The following is a 20,715-nucleotide window of genomic DNA, read 5'->3' as shown; positions in this document are numbered from 1 at the left end:
AGTTATGACAGTGTCCTGTAGTAGCCTCTCATACAGTGGGCCAATAGGCTACACATGCCAAGCTCACTATCTTGTTGATCAAATTGTGGATCACAGATCACATTAGAAAAACAATGTATGGGAATTAGTGGATGCCATATCCCTCCCGCATTTCCTAATGAATGGTTATCACTCCTTGCTAGTGTTCACCTGTCAGTCACTTAGTCACTTTCCAAGGAATTCAGAATAATTAATGAGTTTACCTTTGAGGAAGTAAGCCTGTAATTTATTGCTCTCTGTTGCATCAGTTCAAATAAACCAGACCCTGATTCAAAATAATGTAATGCAGAAATGTACAGAATATCCAGGTGAATTTGAAGCCTGGTTATACCGTAGGCATAGTATAAGGCCAGTACATGAGTACTGTGGGGATTTGTTTGGGTATGTGTTATTCAGCTACTGGGTTATTCAGTGTGAGTTCTGCGTTAACCAAGTTTCTGAACAACTACAGATCTCCACAGTGTGGGTTATTCAGCTACTATACTGGCACCACCCAATCACAGGATATGTGAAAACATTTTGGTACAATCTTGGTGAGCCCAGAATTCAAATCTTGCATAATTTGGTCAGATACATAGTCTGTCCACAAGAGAATCATGTGGGTACAATGTTGTTGGAAATTGAATTGAAGTACTAAAGTCTCTTTCAACAGAGTTGCACACAAGACTAAGATTCAAGTACTGGTGTGTGTATGTGCGCAATGACTTTCATTAATTGTCAACATTTTTTATATATATTTTTTTATACAAAATATAACAATTATAATTACAAACCAATATAAACAGAAGCAGTATGATATAAATGCTAAAAAATAAACAAAAGGCAGTGTTTCTACTCCCCTTCCTGTCCCGATAGTCAACGTCCAGAACCTCCTGTAAACGGTTGAACAAAAACAAACCGATCTAGAACAGCTAAGGTCAGAGCAGGGAGTAGAGGGAAAACCCCACCTATAAAAATAGAAAATGGGGAATAAATAAAGAAAGGGAGTTTTCCTGCCGTCGGGACAGAGAGCACAGGGGACAGATTCTCTCCCCCTGAGCAGGGGGAACGAAGCAGGCAGGCTCTCTTCAGACTAGGCGACAGCCAATGTCCTCTAGTGGCAGAATACAGTACAGCATCAGTGAAACCTGGGGTCTGTTCAGGAGGGTGCAACGGTACGGAATAAGCAAGCGCGTTAGCTCTGTATACCACATTCTCCATCTGCAACGTTCATAAGGTTTCACCCTTCTGAACACACCCCTTTTGGTTCTTTGTCCTTCAATGCCGTTGGGCTTTTTCAATTACTGTTATCCACAAGGTCGGATGGGTGGTTCAGGGCAATATTCAAACCTTAAATCACACAAAAACTGGAGTTGAGATACAGGGAAGAAGCCAGAGGCTACAGTACCTGTGTATTCAGTGACTTACCTACAGTAGCATGTACAATAATGCGCAAAATACAGGCTAATGTGCCTACCGTGGTTGTCAGGCAATTGTGGGAGTTTGGTACTGTACAAGACCTTTAAATGTCAACATAAACTGGAAAGAGAGAACACAAGGACTCCCATCAAACTCAGGTTCCTTATTGCAAACCTGCCAATGAATACCTGAACTGGGAACAAAGACCAATCAAATAAAAACATTGTGACAATCTCAAAAGCATAGTTTCATGGTATTCCTATACAGATCTTTCCTCTTAAACGTACTGTATACAAAACCTTCAGTTTCAGATGTAGATGTTCAAGAGAGGTGGAAGCTCTCACAGTGAACCAGGGAGGCAGATCCTACCTAAGAGGTCCACAGTCAGAGTGGTGATAAGTCAAAGAAGTGCAGACTGAACCCTGCTTCTAAAAACAGCCTTATCAGAACTGATAGAGAATGAGAACATCTCGTGGACATCTGCTATAATACAGCATGATGGATTCCAGGTCATGCGGTCTGTCTGCTGCTCACTGTTCCCAGTAAAAGTTGGGAAATCAGTGAGGGAGGTTAAATCACAGTCTCTAGTTCTGCTCTGAATGAGGCCACTGCAACAAACATCAGGCTAACTGTTTTGGCCTTGGAGCCATCAACGAGCCCACCAGCTTTTCCAGTCCCAACATTATATCTAAGAATTCTCTAAGAACGTCTCCGTAGAACTACTGCCCTTCCAGAATAGACAGGTAGGTAAGCCATTGTGCTTGTGAGCAGTGAGAGTCCCCTAGTAAACACTGATTCAGGTAGGCCTATCTCCCGGGCAAAAAGACAGTTTCTCTCCTGGGGAGCTTCACACCATCACATGGGTGAGCTCTGGTCCAAGTTAGCTTCAACTGGCAGTACTTAGAAGTACAAACAACCCAGGCATTATTGGAATGTTCTCCAGGGTAAAGACACCCTTCTTCCTCCCCTCACTTGGTGAGAGAGCCGGAGTGCTGGACGGGAGGGGGGCACAGGGCCGAGGGACACAGGTAACTGCTGATGGCCCCAAAGTCAGAAGTGACGGAGGAGGATGGGGCAATGGCAGGCAAGGGTGGGGGCTGGGGGACGGAGGGCAGGGAGAAGTCCACCTTCAGCCTCTGAGAGGCCCCATCCTCTGGCCCCATGGACAGACCGTCTGGAAGGAAGGGCCCCAGCTGCATCTGGTAGAAGCCAGAACCCAGGAGATGAGGCTCTGCTGGGGAGGATGTGGGGCTGCCGCTGGGCCGGGTAAAGGGGTGGAGCTGGGCAGGGGGAGAGGTGGGACAGCGGACCGGGCTAGGACAGTTCAGAGAGGGCTCCTGCTGCAGGTCCTTCAGAGAGGGGAGTGGAGATAAGTGGCTGAACAGCTGCTCCCTCTGTGGGCTTGGACTGGGACAAGGAGCACCACACAGCTCCAACACCTCCATCTGCAATTCAGCATCTAGACAAGGAGAGAAGAATTACAAAGAGGGACTTGAACAAGCACTACCTCAATGGTAACTGACTGAGTCATCACTGGCATTGGGCAGTGGTTCCCTTTTTTTCTCCTTAATGTTACAATCAGCTCTAACCAAAATCTTAGTTTCAAACAAGTTACAATTTAACAAGGCAGGCAAACATGGTAAGATAATTAGAACATAATTATAAAAATAATGTAAATAAACTACTCATCAATCATTTTAGGTTACAATTCAGAAAGTATTGAGAGGAAGCCAATACAACATTTCTAAAATGCTAAGCCTCCAATAAAATAATTTTCATGAGCCCTGAGATTTGATTATGGTTTAGTATTTTATATTTCATACCTTCAACTTCCTGGCCTGAGAATCATAATGCCCTCAAAAGTCTTTTGGAAAAGATCCTCTAGTTCTGACCACATGAAACTTGACCTCATGAAAACCTGACCTCATATCAGCACTCCAGTGGGGTTAGTATAAGCTACGTAGGATTAGTGAAGCTTGTCCCCAGACCTCCCTCACTCCATCCCTCTATCTGTCTGTCTTTACCTGGTGGCCCTGCCTGGTTAGAGTCTTTACCTGGTGGCCCTGCCTGGTTAGAGTCTTTACCTGGTGGCCCTGCCTGGTTAGAGTCTTTACCTGGTGGCCCTGTCTGGTTAGAGTCTTTACCTGGTGGCCCTGTCTGGTTAGAGTCTTTACCTGGTGGCCCTGTCTGGTTAGAGTCTTTACCTGGTGGCCCAACCTGGTTAGAATCTTTACCTGGTGGCCCAACCTGGTTAGAATCTTTACCTGGTGGCCCAACCTGGTTAGAATTTTTACCTGGTGGCCCAACCTGGTTAGAGTCTTTACCTGGTGGCCCTGCCTGGTTAGAGTCTTTACCTGGTGGCCCTGCCTGGTTAGAGTCTTTACCTGGTGGCCCTGCCTGGTTAGAATCTTTACCTGGTGGCCCTGTCTGGTTAGAGTCTTTACCTGGTGGCCCTGTCTGGTTAGAGTCTTTACCTGGTGGCCCTGTCTGGTTAGTCTTTACCTGGTGGCCCTGCCTGATTAGAGTGGCCTGTGTGTAGTGAGCTCAGGGCTTTAAGAGAAAGCGGGGCGTTCGTCTGCGACGGGGTCGGCCCTCCTCCTCTGCACCGCCATGTCAACACACAGGTAGAAACACCACAGACAAACACACACAAAGCAATGGGAAAACAGACACATAAAACAATACATAAAAATGCTTTAAATCATATGTTAATAAACACAACCAATCAAACAGACAAATAATATAATAAAGAAAATAAATAATAAGACTCATGTAATAAGACAGAGACAGGTGGATATGGGGTGATTTGGCATGACATATCTCTGAAATGGTACAGCTTGTGGGTGGATTCCTGCGACTTCAGAGGCAAGGGCATACAACTATCACTTATGGTTCTAGCTAACTTATGACCTCAGTCCTTCAAACAAGCTGTAGTGTTTGTGGTCTGTCGGTCTCAGTAAAATTATCTGGGGCGGGAATCAGGGCCAGGGCTGAGGTATAGGACTAGGGCTGGGACTAAGGCTGGGACTAAGGCTGGGACTAAGGCTGGGGCTAAGGCTGGGGCTAAGGCTGGGGCTAAGGCTGGGACTAAGGCTAGGGACCAGGGTTTACCTTGCTTGTCCACGTCTGTGACTGGTGGGGGTGAGTGGGGCTCAATCTGGGAGCACCCCTCCATCTCCCCAACCTCTCCATCCTGCTCTCCATCCTCCCTGGAAGACAACACAGTAGGAAACTTGTGTAAACAGTCCCAACTGCACATGAACTTGTCCAAGAAGAACATTCATTTCCGTTTTGAGTTTCAAACTCCCAGCATGATATCAGCTAAACATAATACAAATCTCTGGTCTGAAAACAATGACAATCGGGAGGTTATATTGTTTACTTGTCTCTACACCTGTTGTTGACATGCAGCTTTCCTGTTCTGATAACCTGTCACATTCCCATCATGGTAAAGATATGTCTGCTGTGTCCACATCTCCTTTTCCTACACCATATTTAAATAATGTATTCTGAGAACAATGTCATGCCAAGGAGAAGATCATAACAACCAACATGATGGAGGCATGTGCTAATTTAGCCAGCATTTAAATGCAGCTTGAGTGTCAAGTCTAGAAAGCAGGGATACAAACTGGTGAGGGCCCAAAAAGGTGACACTTTTTCTTTTTTGCACTGAAACATGCACAAAATCCCTGCCAGGGGGAAATGCAGGTTTTAACTAAGTAAACAAAGAATATGATCTACATGATCAGTCTCTGTGTGTAAAATAAAAAGTAGTTCATGTGAACCTAACTCACAGTTAATTAAATGTAAAGGAAGCGGTCCAATGATATGTGTTGCCTAGACTTTACTGCAAATGACACTCAAGTCTTAAGAAAGAGAAAAAATAGAAAAAGAAAAAAGAATAATATTGCAGTTAGCCATGACAGCCTTTATAATAGAATGCTTGTGACCACACACATCTAAATATTGCAGTTAGCCATGACAGCCTTTATAATAGAATGCTTTTGAACACACACATCTAAATATTGCAGTTAGCCATGACAGCCTTTATAATAGAATGCTTGTGAACACACATCTAAATATTGCAGTTAGCCATGACAGCCTTTATAATAGAATGCTTGTGACCTCACACATCTAAATATTGCAGTTAGCCATGACAGCCTTTATAATAGAATGCTTGTGACCTCACACATCTAAATATTGCAGTTAGCCATGACAGCGTTTATAATAGAATGCTTGTGACCTCACACATCTAAATATTGCAGTTAGCCATGACAGCGTTTATAATAGAATGCTTGTGACCTCACACATCTAAATATTGCAGTTAGCCATGACAGCCTTTATAATAGAATGCTTGTGACCTCACACATCTAAATATTGCAGTTAGCCATGACAGCCTTTATAATAGAATGCTTGTGACCTCACACATCTAAATATTGCAGTTGGGGGAAAAAACATCTTAACCTCTCTGCGCACGGAACACGGTAGCGGGATGAAATTCGACAACATAAATAGTCATATTAAACATTCATGAAAATACAAGTGTCTCACATGTTTCGAAAGCCTAGACTCTTGCTAATCCAACTGCGTTGTCAGATTTAAAAAAGGATTTACTGCAAAAGAATACGATGCGATTATCTGAGGATAGAGCCCCATAAAAAAACAACTATTTCAACCAGCACAGGCGTAACAAAATCACAAACGGCAATAAAATCAATTGTTTACCTTTGACGATCTTCCTCGGTTTGCAATCCCAATGCTCATTGTTACACAATGAGTGGTTTTTTGTTTGATCAAATCCATTTTTATAGCCTAACACGAAACATTTTGTGAACCACCTGTGTTGTGAATTCCGTCTCATTCCATTTTCGACGACACATTCGAGGTAAATACACACACAGAATGTGACTTTTCCAGTCATGTTTGGTTTCACTGCAATCAACTGGTTTGTTTGTAACACAACCAAACCTGATGGGTCATTTCGCGGGACGTATTGACTGAAAGAAACCGATTTGAAGACAACAAGTAATGACATCATTGTGCACCAATGATCTGCCCGCTGTTTCGTTGATTGACTGTATTTTAACCCAATGACCACTGATCGTCTTGAAATCTAGCTGGGTAGATAGCCAATGAGCTGAGGTAAACGGCTATATGTAATGTTTATGTGTTGGAAGACCAACCCATGTTGTAAACTCCGGTGTAAAGATGTTCATTCGCCATTGACGATTCATACCGGAAGGAGCAACGCATGTTGCACACAGCATTGTTTTGGTAAAGCGCATATTCAGCTGTTTATATATCAATCAGTATGGCGACTAAGTCAGGAAACGCTAAATCTAAGTCTAGATTCATTTAGCGATTCCCAAATGGAGGAATATGTTTTGAACGGAAAGGACATCGTTTTGGACTGGTAAGTTCTTCTCATGCTAATGCCGTTGTTTGAAATTAATAATATAAAATATTATTTGTGAAATGAAATAGCCTATTTGAGGCTGTTGAGGGGAGGGCAGGCCCACAACAATGGCCAAAGTGAAATGGAGACAGTAGATACAGCTGGTCTGTTGTAATATAATAAAGACAGTAGATCTAGCTGGTCTGTCATAATATAATAGAGACAGTAGATCTAGCTGAAATGTCATAATATAAATGAGACAGTAGATCTAGCAGGTCTATAATAATATTATAATATCTGTTTATTATACCTCTTGATACAGGGCTCATATGTGAAACTATTCTAACTGAACATTTTCTTTCACAGTGACACTGACTACGAATGGGAGCCCCCAGTGCCAAGGTGTCTATCCGCCACTGAAGCTGGTTCATCTAGCTCCTGCCACAAGTGGTGTTCATCTGCCCAAATGTATTTCTGCAGGCATGGATGTGCTATGGCACCTGGCATCAGCAGCATAATATTGTGTAGAGGACTGAGGGTCTTCCAAATATTGAAATTGTTATTTTGTAAATGTGTATATATATTTTTTCATGTTTGTTCTCCATTTTTTTTTTTGGGGGGGGGGGGGTGTTAGAATACCATTTTGGTATTTTGTATATAGTTATTCCATTCAAAATGTATAACTTCACCAATTTGGCCACTTGGGTACTTTTGGGCTACTTGTGTGGGACACCTGGGTGACTTCATGATAAATGTCATGTGGAACACTCATTTTGGAAGTTATCATTCTGAAACTGTCCCCATCATCCTATCTGAATGTTTGTTTTATCTTGTTAATTTTAAAGATGATGATACAACAATAAAAAGAAAAAACATATGTTTTTTTCATTGTATTATCTAAACCAGATCTATTGTGTTATATTCTCCTACATTCAATTCACATTTACACAAACTTCAGAGTGTTTTCTTTCAAATGGTACCAAGAATATGCATATCCTTGGTTCTGTGCCTGAGCTCCAGGCAGTTAGATTTGGGTATATCTTCAGGCAGAAATTGAAAAAAGTAGGGCTAGCTCTAAGAGGTTATTAAGTAGAAATAGAATGAAACAAACAGGCATTCTATTTTTGCTCTATTCTAGTGGTCACTATAGTAGACATCGATCAAGTGCATAAGGCTACATGTGTGCAAAAATAACGTTCACTCAGTAAAAAATGTAATAATCCCCCCTCACTCACACACAAGTGTTAGTGTCAAGTTCAACACAACAAAAGCAAAATCTTTGGGCTACACTGCACATTATTACATTGTACACTTTCTGCCTGTGGACATCGGTTCTACAATGTGCCAGCAGAGCATGATAGATACCCTTTGTTGGCATAATTGATCTCTTTCAGCCAGAGAGTACACCTAGCATACCCCTTTTTATCCACTGTATTGAACAAATGAGAAAGAGGGAAGTGTGTGGTGTTCCTTTCACCTCTATAGTGGCATCCAGTTTAAGCCAGGCCCAGCTCCACTTAACTGTTTAACAAGCAACACCTCATTTTCCCCTAATTCTCTTATTCTGAAAATTAACCACATAACTTACTGTAGAGGGAAAACATTACTTCACAGATAGTAGTTAGTTTGTTAGCTAGTTAACGTTAACATTTCACACAGATTGCCAGGGTCCAGTAAGTAACTAACGCGTTATAATTTAAGGAACGGCAAGGAGTCGTATAACGTTAACGTTACCAGTTATTACTATAGCGAATTGGTTAGGTTACTAACGTTAGCTCATCTGATGTAACGTTAGCTATCTGACTTTTTTAGCCAGCTAATTTTCACACCATAAACTCAATTATTTGACCAGTTCAGTTGGCTAATGTTGCTCAACATTTCTCTGGAAAGCTATAACGGATAATTCGATCCAGCTAGCAAAATACTTAACAATGCTAACAATACTTGTTCCACCACACCTTCTCCCTCACCTCAAACTTTCCAAATGACAGTTTCCGGTTAGAGCTCATGAAGTAGGCTTCTCACCTACCTCTTCGTTATAGTTCAGGGGACCCACCGCTGTAAATGAACAGTCAAACTGCCTTCCACGCCTCTTTCCAGAGCGCACGCTGACACTGCAACTAGCACATTGGTCGTATGTTCTCTCTTCAGTCGCGTCCTGCATTCTGTTGTTATGTGAACGCCTCGGATACAGCCAGTACTGCTCCAAACGCTCATCACTCGTTCACATACAGCCAGTACTGCTCCAAACGCTCATCACTCGTTCGCATACAGCCAGTAGTCATCCAAAGCCCCCCCCCCCCCCCCCTTCGCCCAAACTTTCCTCGACAGATCTACACCAATCACGTAGGTCACCTATTTTGGATTCAAAACAGAGAATTCTGCTGAAAGGCGACTAGTTTGCATCCCTGAGAAAAGGTCATTGAGATAGACCGTCTCATATCTGCAGTGCTACTTACATGTTCCCTGACTGCAGACTGTACTTCTTGCGACCCAGCTTGGTGGTCTGCTGGGTAAAGTACTCATGGCGGTCCGACTTCTTCCACATGTAGTAATATTCCACACACTCCCCCACCGACCGTGTGCGTACCTGACATGTAAACACACTGTGCTTTACTGTTTGCTGCAGTATGGAGATCAGTGAGTTTCCTGTCTGATCAATGCAGACAAGCAGGTTTGTACAGGTGCGCCTGTACAGGTTATGATGAAGCAGCTGTCAACATTTGCATTTAAGGGGTAATGTATGATACCAGTCAATGTCATGACTGAAAAACAGAGAATTCCAGCTTTGTAGCAAATCAGGTTCTCCCCAAACCTGACGATGGAAGTTTCGGTTCTTGCTCACCTTATTGGCCTGAATGAGGTGGAAGTTCTTCCCATGAACTCGATAGCCATGTTCAAAGTTTCGACACTCTTCCTCGCTCCAGGCACACAGCTCCTCTACACAGAAGACAACAGCAGTTAGGTGGGAATATACCCTAAAAGCAGACTTTAATTATTTGTAACAAATACTACAGCCCTATTACAGTAACTCACCATGTCAAGATGATAACTGTAAATCCATTCTCCCCATAAGCGCCACAAAGTTTGAATGCAATGATTTCATTTTATCTATATTATAATACCGCAAGACAATGAATCATTTGTCAGCCTACACTGGAGCGGGCACAATTGGCTACATTTTCACCTACACTCCCAGCTTGGATGTGCACAACTGGAAATGCAGGATCAAAAACATTTTATAGCCTTAGTCAAGATGGCAGACCCATATTCAAAAAGTGTTTCAGGGTAGGACTGCTGATACGAATTAGATATTAGACTCTTGTGAGCCCCGAGGTTTAGCCTAAATATTTGACCTAGGCCATTATATAGAATGAGTGTGTTTTCAAGTTGTTGGTAACATGGGTTCATGTTAGGTCTATCAAATAATTGCATTTCCAAGGGAAAGCAGAGGAAGTTCCAAAGATAGCAAAGAAGTTCCATGATCCCACAAGAAATTTGGGACATCTTTTTTAAATGCTCTGAAATTGAAAATACTAGTAGCATCCAGAGACTAAACAGCTGGAGAGCATTAACAACACATTTTTGATTTACAGGGGTGGTTATTGAGTTGAAGGATCTTAATTCAACTCAATACAATTTTGTTTTGGGGGGGAACAACCACCACCACCCCACCCACCACCCCTGGTGGTTGGTACCTCAAAGGCAACATTGTATTGAGTTGAATTAATCATTCGCTTCCACTAGTGAGTTATTATTGATATAAGTTTATAGAGTTGTTGTTACTAGTAAGATATTGCAAGAAGATGCCAATGCATACTAGACAGCAGTAGTAAATGTGTAGTGAAAGGTCTTACCGCTGAACACTTTCACATTAAAGCGCAGTCTTCTCAGTGCCTCCTCTGCATTGAAGCTGCATTTCACCAGCTCATACAGAGCCTGCGGGAAAGAGACAAAAGGGGAAACAGTTGTGACTGAAATCTGTACCACAATGTGAACTCTGCAGAAGTTACTCAACATTCAAACAAAGTTAATTGGCCAACAAATGTATACAAAAATATAAACGCAACATGTAAAGTGTTGGTCCCATGTTTCATGAGCTAAAATAAAAGATCCCAGAAATGTTTCATACAGACAAAAAGCTTATTTCTCCAAAATGTTGTGCTCAAATTGGTTTACATCCCTGTTAAGTGAGCATTTCTCCTTTGCCAAGATATGCCACACCTGTCAGGTGGATGGATTATCAAGAAGCTGATTAAACAGCATGATCATCAAAAGCCACTCTAAAATGAGCAGTTTTGTCACACAACACAATGCCACAGATGTTTAAGGTTTTGAGGGAGCGTGCAATTGGCATGCTGACTGCAGGTATGTCCACCAGAGCTGTTGCCAGAGAATGTAATGTTAATTTCTCTACCATAAGCCGCCTTCAATGTTGTTTTAGAGAATTTGTCAGTGTGTCCAACCTGCCTCACAACCACAAAGCACATGTAACCACGCCAGCCCAGGACCTCCACATCCGGCTTTTTCACCTGCGGGATCATTCGAGACCAGCCACCCAGACAGCTGATGAAACTTAGGAGTATTCTGTCTGTAATAAAGGCTTTTGGCAGGGAAATATTATTCTGATTGGCTGTCAGCGCCCCTGCCCAGTCATGTGAAATCTATAAATTAGGGCCTAATGAATTTATTTCAATTGACTGACTTCCTTATGAACTGTAACTCAGTAAAATCATTGAAATTCTTGCATGTTGCGTTCATATTTTTGTTCAGTATAGCTCTAGCCCCACTAAGTCCCACTCTGTTCCTGCTTTAGTCCCCAACCCGCTACAGTACCTGATCATTGTCTTTGATTATTTCCCCAGTGATAAGGGTGTCTTTAGTGCCCTCCTGGCCTCCCCATCTCTGGGCACTCAGTAAGAACTCCTCTACAGCATGACCTGACAGCATGTCTGGGGTCCACAGGAGCTGGTCCTCATTCTCATAGACTGGGAGCAGGAGATGGAGAGACACACAGGTATAAGGATGTTTGTGAGACGGAGGTGAATCAAAAAGTGTCAACACACTAATCCAAAATATGCACTGATTCTGAAAGGGGAAATTTGGGGTTACCTCTCTCCTGGTCTGAGTATAGGCTGAGAGTAGGGATTTTGGCTTGGTACATTGAGCCCACCATGATGTCCTGGTAAAAGAACAACCACAGTTTCAGTCACACAGAAAACAGGTTTTTATATTTACCTAAAGAGTAATTGTAGGGGATTTGAGCGCTATTCAGTAGTCCCCAGTGTCTCACCTTGCGTCCGTCATTGGAGGGAATGGAGGTGTCGTCATCATTGTCTGAGTCTTCTTCTGAGGTGCTGACTAAGGTGCCTTTGTCTCCACTTACTAGGGAATGGGCTGGAGAATAAAAATGGGAACATTTGTTACACCACTATATAGTGGTGGAAAAAGTACACAAATGTCATACACCTTAATAGAAAATTATTCAAGTAAAAGTGAGTCACTCAGTGAAATACTACTTGAGTAAAAGTCTAAAAGTATTTGGTTTAAAACATACTTAAGTACCAAAAGTAAAAGTATAAATCACTTCAAATTCCTTATATTAAGCAAACCAGGCAGCACCATTTTCTTATGTTTTTAATTTTCTGATAGCCAGGGGCACACTCCAACATAATTTACAAACAAAGCATGTGTGTTTAGTGAGTCAGCCAGATCAGAGGCAGTAGGGATGACCAGGGATGTTCTCTTGATAAATGTGTGAATTGAACCATTTTCCTCGCCTGCTAATCATTCAAAATGTGACAAGTACTCTTGGGTGTCAGGAAAAAAGTACATTATTTTCTTTAGGAATGTAGTGAAGTAAAAGTAAAAGTAGTCAAAAATATAAATAGTAAAGTAACATACAGATACCCCATAAACTTAAGTAGTACTTTAAAGTATTTTTACTTGAATACTTTACACCATTGCCAATATGTAGCATTCTCATAATACTACCCAATAACACCTTCCCGGTACAACAAATCAGTCTTGCCATAAAAGAGCACTCGGACCATTTAAAAAATATATTGATGTGATATGACAGGAAGGGGATTCTCCTGAGTAGTGGGCTGGGTGGAGGTCTGTTAATGGAAAGTGGTAGCTGTGCTGGGAAGGGAGGAAGTGTGTCATACCCATTATATAGTATGATACTGTATAGGACATCAGTGGTTGTACCTCTTAGGTGGCGGCGGAGGAGGTCGGAGGCATGGGAGGTGACAGAGGGAGTGAGGTCATCAGCTGATGACTCCTCTTCATCTTCTCCTGAGAACAGATCCTTAGCTATCTGGTCCTGGAAGAATGGAACAGTCCATTACTGTCTCAATGGAACAGTCCACTACCTTCTCTCAGCATCACACACAGTAAAGTAAATGGCATTTATGATATATGAAAGTGATTCTGTAATTGTCATGTTTTCTGAGTGTTTATAGATAAGACAGGCCATCAAGAAGCAATCTTAACTAATTTCTTTACGGACCAAGTCATAACTATCCATGAATCCATGAAAGAATCAATAGACATCATGTCAATGCCAAAACATGTATCATGCAATGCTTTTGAATGCAGGAGTACACAGCTCCACGACAATTACAGTGTACTCTATGCTGGTTTTCCATCTTGCCTTTTAACTATTGATTGACTTCTGCCTGGAAAACCAGGTAGGTGCACCAATAACCAATTAATCAATGAAGTACTAAGAAGAAACAAAAACTGTCTGGACTGTGGAATTTGAGGGTCTCAGCACCCTTGATCTGATGCTTTTCTGGCTGTGTTTTCAGTTATCTGTCTCAGCTATGTCTAGGTATACCCAGGTCTCACCTTGTCCAGTGTCATGTCAGGAAGACTGGCTGACAGCTCATTGGGCTCCCTGTCCTGCTGTAGGAGGGGATCAGACACCTCGTAGCCATACAGCGCCAGCAGCTCCTCCAGGGGCATCTCACTGCCCTACACAGAGAGAAAGGGGGACAGAGAGAGAGAGAGTGATCGCTCTGGGTCAATGTGGGATTGGGCGATATCATTTGGAATTATGAAATAATTGATCATCTATTACATAGAATAATGTTATTCCCTACAGGTCTGGAGGGGTGCAGTGTGGTCAAGCTTTTGAACCTAGTTGGTTTAGCCACGGAACAATACAGGAACCTTCCCGCTAGCCATGATTGACTGAGGTAATAGCTGGGCTGGACATGCCGAGATATGAGTTCGGATTGGTCATGTAGCACGCTTCTGTCTATAACATGAGCTGCTCAGCATGTGTAGGTAATCCTTTATAATTCTGCTTTAAAAATAAATAAAAATCACGAAGAACTGCAAAAGCGTTGCTAATTTTCAGGAGGACAGAGTTTTGAAATCAGTGGAATGTCTGGTGGAAGCAGAGTATGATAGCTAAGGAGATGGAGAAAATTCTGTCGTTTCATTGCAAATATGCAGAGGGAGTCAAAACGAGAACACACTGTTGTATAAAACACCTGTATCGGGATTACATCTTCAAACTAAGGGCAACCATGGCATCCGTGACAGAGAGGGAAAATCGTTGAACCATGTCAGAGAGTCTAGCTAGCTACATTTTAAGATATTCTGCATTTCTAATATGTCAGAAAGTTATTTTCATTGTTAGGTGAAGCGCACTGTTAGCTAGCTAGCTAACGTTACGTGTATGATCTGTGTAGTAATATTATTTGTATGTCAGAGCCATTTGCATTGCTAGTTATAGCCTAATGTTAGCTAGCTAGCTAACATTGAACCTAGTTGGTTAGTTTTAGCTACCTGCAGATTCATGCAGGGTTGTAATGTTATGAATTGGGATTATGGATAATTGTTTAGCTAGCTAGCTACATGTCTTAACAAAAGACTCCACTATGTAAGTAACCATTTCACTGTACCGTTTACACCTTCTGTATCCTGTGCATGTGACAAATAAACTTTGATTTTATTTAACACTGTGTATTTACCAGAGACAGTAATGTGAAGAACAACATGACCTGCACCAAAGTCAAATTAGGATATAACGTTAGGCCAACGAGACAGTGTTCTAAAGTTCTAAAATTCTCCGGTAGAATGCCCTGCTTTAATTTTTGTCAAACTAACAACCATAAGCTATTTTGTGTAATTAGCTTGCTATTAACTTGTAAATATTGATATTGTTGTGAGTTTATTTGTCTGTAATAATGAATACAAATTGTCTAAATTTAAGACACTGTCAGCTATATGGTATGGTTATTATTTGAGCTGGCTCTAGCCAGCTAGCTTTACATTAACTAGCTAGCTAACAAACTAGAAACAAACCAAAACATTGTTTAGAAAGTTGCTTTTAGTTACCTGATTTGCTAGATTGACAAATACTAAATTCATTTTTAAACAGATGGGTTTATTGGTGTTAACTTCTTGGTGACAGGGGGCAGTATTTTCATGTCCGGATGAAATACATGCCCAAATTCAACTGCCTGCTACTCATCCCCAGAAGATAAGATATGCATATTATTAGTATATTTGGATAGAAAACACGCTGAAGTTTCTACAACTGTTTGAATCTTGTCTGTGAATATGACAGAACTTATTTAGCAGGCGAAACCCCGAGGACAAACCATTCAGATGTTTTTGTTGTCACTCTCTTTTCAATGGGTTTTCATTGGGAATCCAGATTTCTAAGGGACCTTCTTGCAGTTCCTACCGCGTCCACTGGATGTCAACAGTCTTTAGAAATTGGTTGAGGTTTTTCCTTTGTGTAATGAAGAAGTAGCCCTGTTCAGAACGAGGGTCACTTGTAGTGTACTGTTAGATAGAGGCATGACCAGAAAGCTAGCTACAGTTTGTTATCCTCCTGTATTGAACACAGATCATCCCGTCTTCAATTATATTGATTATTTATGTTAAAAAATACCTAAAGTTGTATTACAAAAGTAGTTTGAAATATTTTGGCAAAGTTTACAGGTAACTTTTGAGATATTTTGTAGTCAAGTTGTGCAAGTTGTAACCGGTGTTTTTCTGGATCAAACGCGCCAAATAAATGGACATTTTGGATATATATCGACGGAATTAATCGAACAAAAGGACCATTTGTGATGTTTATGGGACATATTGGAGTGCCAACAAAAGAAGCTTGTCAAAGGTAAGGCATGAATTATATTTTTATTTCTGCGTTTTGTGTCGCGCCTGAAGGGGTGAAATATGCTTCTCTCTCTTTGTTTACTGGGGTGCTATCATCAGATAGTAGCATCTTTTGCTTTCGCCGAAAAGCCTTTTTTAAATCTGACGTATTGGCTGGATTCACAACAAGTGTAGCTTTAATTTGCTATCTTGCATGTGTGATTTAATGAAAGTGTGATTTTTATAGTAATTTATTAGAATTTGGCATTTTCCCTGGCTTTTGGCCAGGTGGGACGCTAGCATCCCACAAATCCCTGGGAGGTTAACATACACCAGTTATGCTATTTTGGACCACCAGGCTACTGATGCCATGCAGCCTGTCGTTTTTGTGTTTATACTTTTTCACAAGGACAAGTTTAATGTCGGACGACAATAGAATGTTCATGATGTCCCTGCGACAACTGGATACAGACATGTTAATAGACGTCGTATAAACCAGCCTTTAGTCTTGGAATCTTTGGTTGTTTAGTACACTACCGTCGTACTCACTCTGTTTAGCACATGGCCTCACATGTGAATCCTTAAAGAGATGGTTTGGGCTAAGGCTTAAGAGGGTGTGAACAATGCTGAATGGGTGTAGACAATGCAGGGCTCTCCAGTAGGTGTACCAAAACATTCAAGGGCCATTTTCTCAAAAGTGGGGTTACAAGTTTATCAACTTTCAAAGCAGAATTACTTTCCCATTGTTCCTCAACTGTAGTGTATGATATACCATTTCCTAGCTCTGAGTCTGTACTTTTATCTAATGTAAAAAATTAAAAATAAATTCAAATGTTGCTACCGAATCAAGCCGGTTGGTCACATAGGTTATTTTATTTTTATTATATAGGCCTAAATCATAATCATATTGCAGGACATGTCTCTCCTTTTCTGACATGACTGGTTTATTATATAAATTATATAATATATATATATATATATATATATATATATATATATATATTAATATTATATATATTAGCCATGCATGCTCAAAAGTAAATAGACTGGTAGCCTATTTAAAATATTTGAAAGTATGTGTAAGCTACATCATTGTTGTGAGAAAGAAGCACAACATAGCCCATTTAATCTCTGAGCCTACACCAAGGAAACAAAATCATCTATTGATCAGCAAAATATTGAACAATTTGTATTTTGCATAGAAGTGTGGGCTGTAGCATTTACTTTTAAATTGTTTGAAAGGACAATCAATCTTGTAGAATGCGTGGCCAGTGTTTGGCACTCACTATAGGCGGCATGCATTTTTAGTTTGAAAAAAATCACTGCAAAAGATTAAAACATTTTGCCCACTTCTCTACAGAAATGTAATAACATTTGCCATTGCGCTTTCTTTTATCATGGCCCAATTCCAACATCTTCAAATCATACAACAAATGAGGGTGCTTTTGTTACCATAAAACGTGAATGGAGGTTGTTTTCCAGGCGGGTTTGTAAATATAGTTTGGCTCTGATTTATCAATGAAAATATGCATATATGTTGCATGCAACAGTTTGATCAGTTTGTTGTGCATGCAAACCCTAGAATCTCCACGTACATCAGAATTTACAGTAGTAAGAATGTTATACACGGTTGATAAATGAAGCCCCGTATGCCAGAGGAGCTGTACTCACAGTGTGGGGGCGTGCTGCCATCTTCATTGGGCGGCACCTAGGCTCTTCTCCAGTTCCACTAGGGCCCTGGACTCCTTCTCCGGCCCCTCATAGCCCTGCCTCAGGATCTCCACTAGGCTGCGTCTGTGATCTCCAGAGCCCATCGAACCAGCTAACACACACACACACACACACACACACACACACACACACACACACACACACACACACACACACACACAGTTACCATCGTGGAGGATCAAGAGGTGCCTGTTCATCCCATTATAGATCAGCTGACCCTTGGCTTCTTCTGAACCACCCTTTTTCAACTGAAATTGAGAGCTGATGACTGGTTCTACAGTGTACAGCTGGACACACCCACAGACTGAGGAGCAACAGTACAGGTATAATGCCCACAGATATTATGCTTTCTTACTTGTTGAAGCATGTACAAGTCTTTTTCATGTCTTATTATAATGGTATGTCTTAATGTAGCAAATTGTCAACTCGAAATTACTTTTATTTAGTCAGGATCATTATGAGATGATAATAAGACATAAGACCTATCATACTTGCTTACGACAAGTCCTCAAATGCATTATAGAGCTATAATAAAGCAATGAGGCCCGAGGGGGTGTGGTGTATTGTCTATATACCACGGCTAAGGGCTGTTCTTATGCACAACACAACGCAGAGTTTGGCCATATACCACAAACCCCTGACGTGACTTATTGCTATTATAAATTGGTTACCAATGTAATTAGAGCAGTAAAAATAAATGTTTTATACCACGGCTGTCAGCCAAATCTGCATTCAGGCCTCTAACAACACAGTTTATAATTAAGCAATAAGGCATGTATATGGCCAATATACCACGGCTAAGGGCTGTTCTTATGCACAAAGCATCACAGAGTGCCTGGACACATATTGGCTATATACCAAATACCCCAGAGGTGCCTTAATGCTATTATAAACTGGTTACCAACGTAATTAGAGCAGTAAAAATACATGCTTGGTCATACCTGTAGTATATGGTCTGATATACCATGGTTGTCAGCCAATCAGCATTCAGGGCTCAACCCAATAATGCATAGGCCCAACTGTCATATTAAGTAAAGTGTTTACCAGTCTTTCTACTTGCCTTACAGCCACTCGTGAATTAAAGAACGGTGAAAGTTGATCCAACAGTGGAAACTAATGGTATTACAAAAATGTAACTGTTTGGCCAAAAAGACAATCCATGAAGATAGGACGAGTTGACCTATGACAGTGGTTCTCAAACATCTCCTGGGGGACCCCCAGCCATTCCACCATGTATTTGATCTATTCCAAAGCTAGCACACCTGATTCAACTTGTCAACTAATCATCAAGGCTTTGAGTTGGTCAATCAGGTGAGCTAGTTCAGGGCTACAACAACTTTCAAGAGTTACTTTTGACCTTAAGTAAATAGAGCAGTGGTCTACTTAAAACTCTTGGTCGGATACTTTCACAAACAATACATTAGTGACAGCCTGGTAGCCCTACGTTTACAGACACTTTGTAAAGCTTGGTCCACTCCACTTTAGGACGCGTTGACCAGGGCCAGGGCGCTTTCCTGTAACTTGGTGCTGAACGTTCCTTCCTCTGACACACGAATGACCCGAGAGAGGAAATAGTTCTAGAGGTTGCGTTTTCACCCGAAAAGACACCAAGAAAGTATCTGAAATAAGTCGGACTTCTCTCAAAGTTTGTAGTCAAAATGCCTTGCTATAACGGAGCACACCTGGACCACTTCTTCAGCACCACCGTCTAGCCGGTCTCCCATTGTTTTCTATAGCGCACGATCTGGCAAATTGGGAATGGCTTTTTAACGCGAAGAACGCGGAGAGGCGAGACGGACAAAATACCCCCATTTTACTTCGTTAGTTATCAACCCATGGCTAGCTAACTCACAACCCTAAGTAACCCGTTGATACGATTGCCAACATCGATATCTGCCGTCTAGGATGACAGAGGCTCTCAAATGCGGAGCTGTTTCAAAATCATTAGTCCTCATGTTCCTCCCCAAGCCTTTTTGCTCACTTACCTCCGCCATTCCGTTTCTGCGCAGGCTGAGGAATGCCCGGATGTTGTAGAGCTATGGCTCTAGTCTAGCCTATGTACAGCCAGCCGCTGAGCCTCAGCAACAGCAGCCCTATTTTATTGCTGCAACATTTCAGCAACCGCGATGACAGTCAACTACATGAAAAAATAAAGAAATGAGACAGTACCCCGTCTACTATTCACACAGACGTCTGGTATTGTTACAAGCGTTCATAAACTTGACATCCCTCTTGCTGAAAATAATGAACAAAGCACAATGATTGCAGTTCAGATGTTTGTAAAGTAGTCCTTTGAAATTGATATCACATGTTTGTTCACCTATGACCCTGAATAGCCAATGTAGCCAATCTGATTATCATGGGCTATATTTTCCCAATAATTGATTTGACAGTCATCTAGTTTAGTAAAGAATTATGGTCTACCCATGTGAATAGGCTCCAGTAGGCTGTACAGACAAGCTATAAGGAACATCATGGTGACTCTAGATAGCAGAAAAAAACAACAGACAACATAAAACTTTGTTTGACTCCCACATACATGTTTCCTAGAGTGTGTGTGACCCAATGTTACATAGTCACTGCCTTGATCTCATTGGATGGGAGATGGATACTGTATGAAGGGAGGGGGCAGAAATGGTCAGAGCTGATAAAGGTATAAGAGGGAATATGAGGGCTTCCCCAGTCCCCAGTGCTTCCATGAGATAGAGAAAGACAAATACATGTATGTGAATGTATGACATAGCAATATGACCCTTTTATAAGTCCTAAATGGTGACACTACACAAACTGAGAAAGTGAGAACTGCATTGTGGTGTATATAGAATGACATAGTCAACTAAACAAGATGAGCCAACAGTAACTGGATGACAAGGCTGAAAGTAGACTACTTCAAACAATAATAAATGGAAGGAGGAAGAGCCGATCACAAAGTGTCAACTTATTATGACCGGTCGGGATCTGACAGGAATCAGCAAGTCAAAAATTACCAGGCAAAACCTTTGCTACACGCCAAAATCGAGAGGCAACGT

At 41.4% G+C, this 20,715-nt stretch overlaps 1 protein-coding gene across 1 annotated transcript; it reads right to left on the bottom strand.

Annotated features, from left to right (window-relative positions):
* Position 1: 1 nt before the first annotated feature.
* LOC115108334 (mesoderm induction early response protein 2-like) lies at positions 2-20,051 on the bottom strand. Its single transcript, XM_029632533.2, is given in 13 exon segments — positions 2-2,896; positions 4,549-4,646; positions 9,292-9,422; positions 9,678-9,772; positions 10,690-10,771; positions 11,669-11,820; positions 11,945-12,014; positions 12,126-12,229; positions 13,046-13,160; positions 13,688-13,813; positions 17,627-17,661; positions 17,664-17,777; positions 19,672-20,051. Coding segments are annotated over 12 exon segments (1,605 nt in total). The 5' UTR covers positions 17,770-17,777; positions 19,672-20,051; the 3' UTR covers positions 2-2,405.
* Positions 20,052-20,715: the final 664 nt, after the last annotated feature.

This window comes from Oncorhynchus nerka, linkage group LG24 (genome assembly GCF_034236695.1).
Source record: "Oncorhynchus nerka isolate Pitt River linkage group LG24, Oner_Uvic_2.0, whole genome shotgun sequence".
Taxonomy (NCBI): Eukaryota; Metazoa; Chordata; class Actinopteri; order Salmoniformes; family Salmonidae; genus Oncorhynchus; species Oncorhynchus nerka.
Note: the sequence above shows the minus strand (reverse complement) of the source record. Positions and strands in the feature narration are given on the sequence as shown.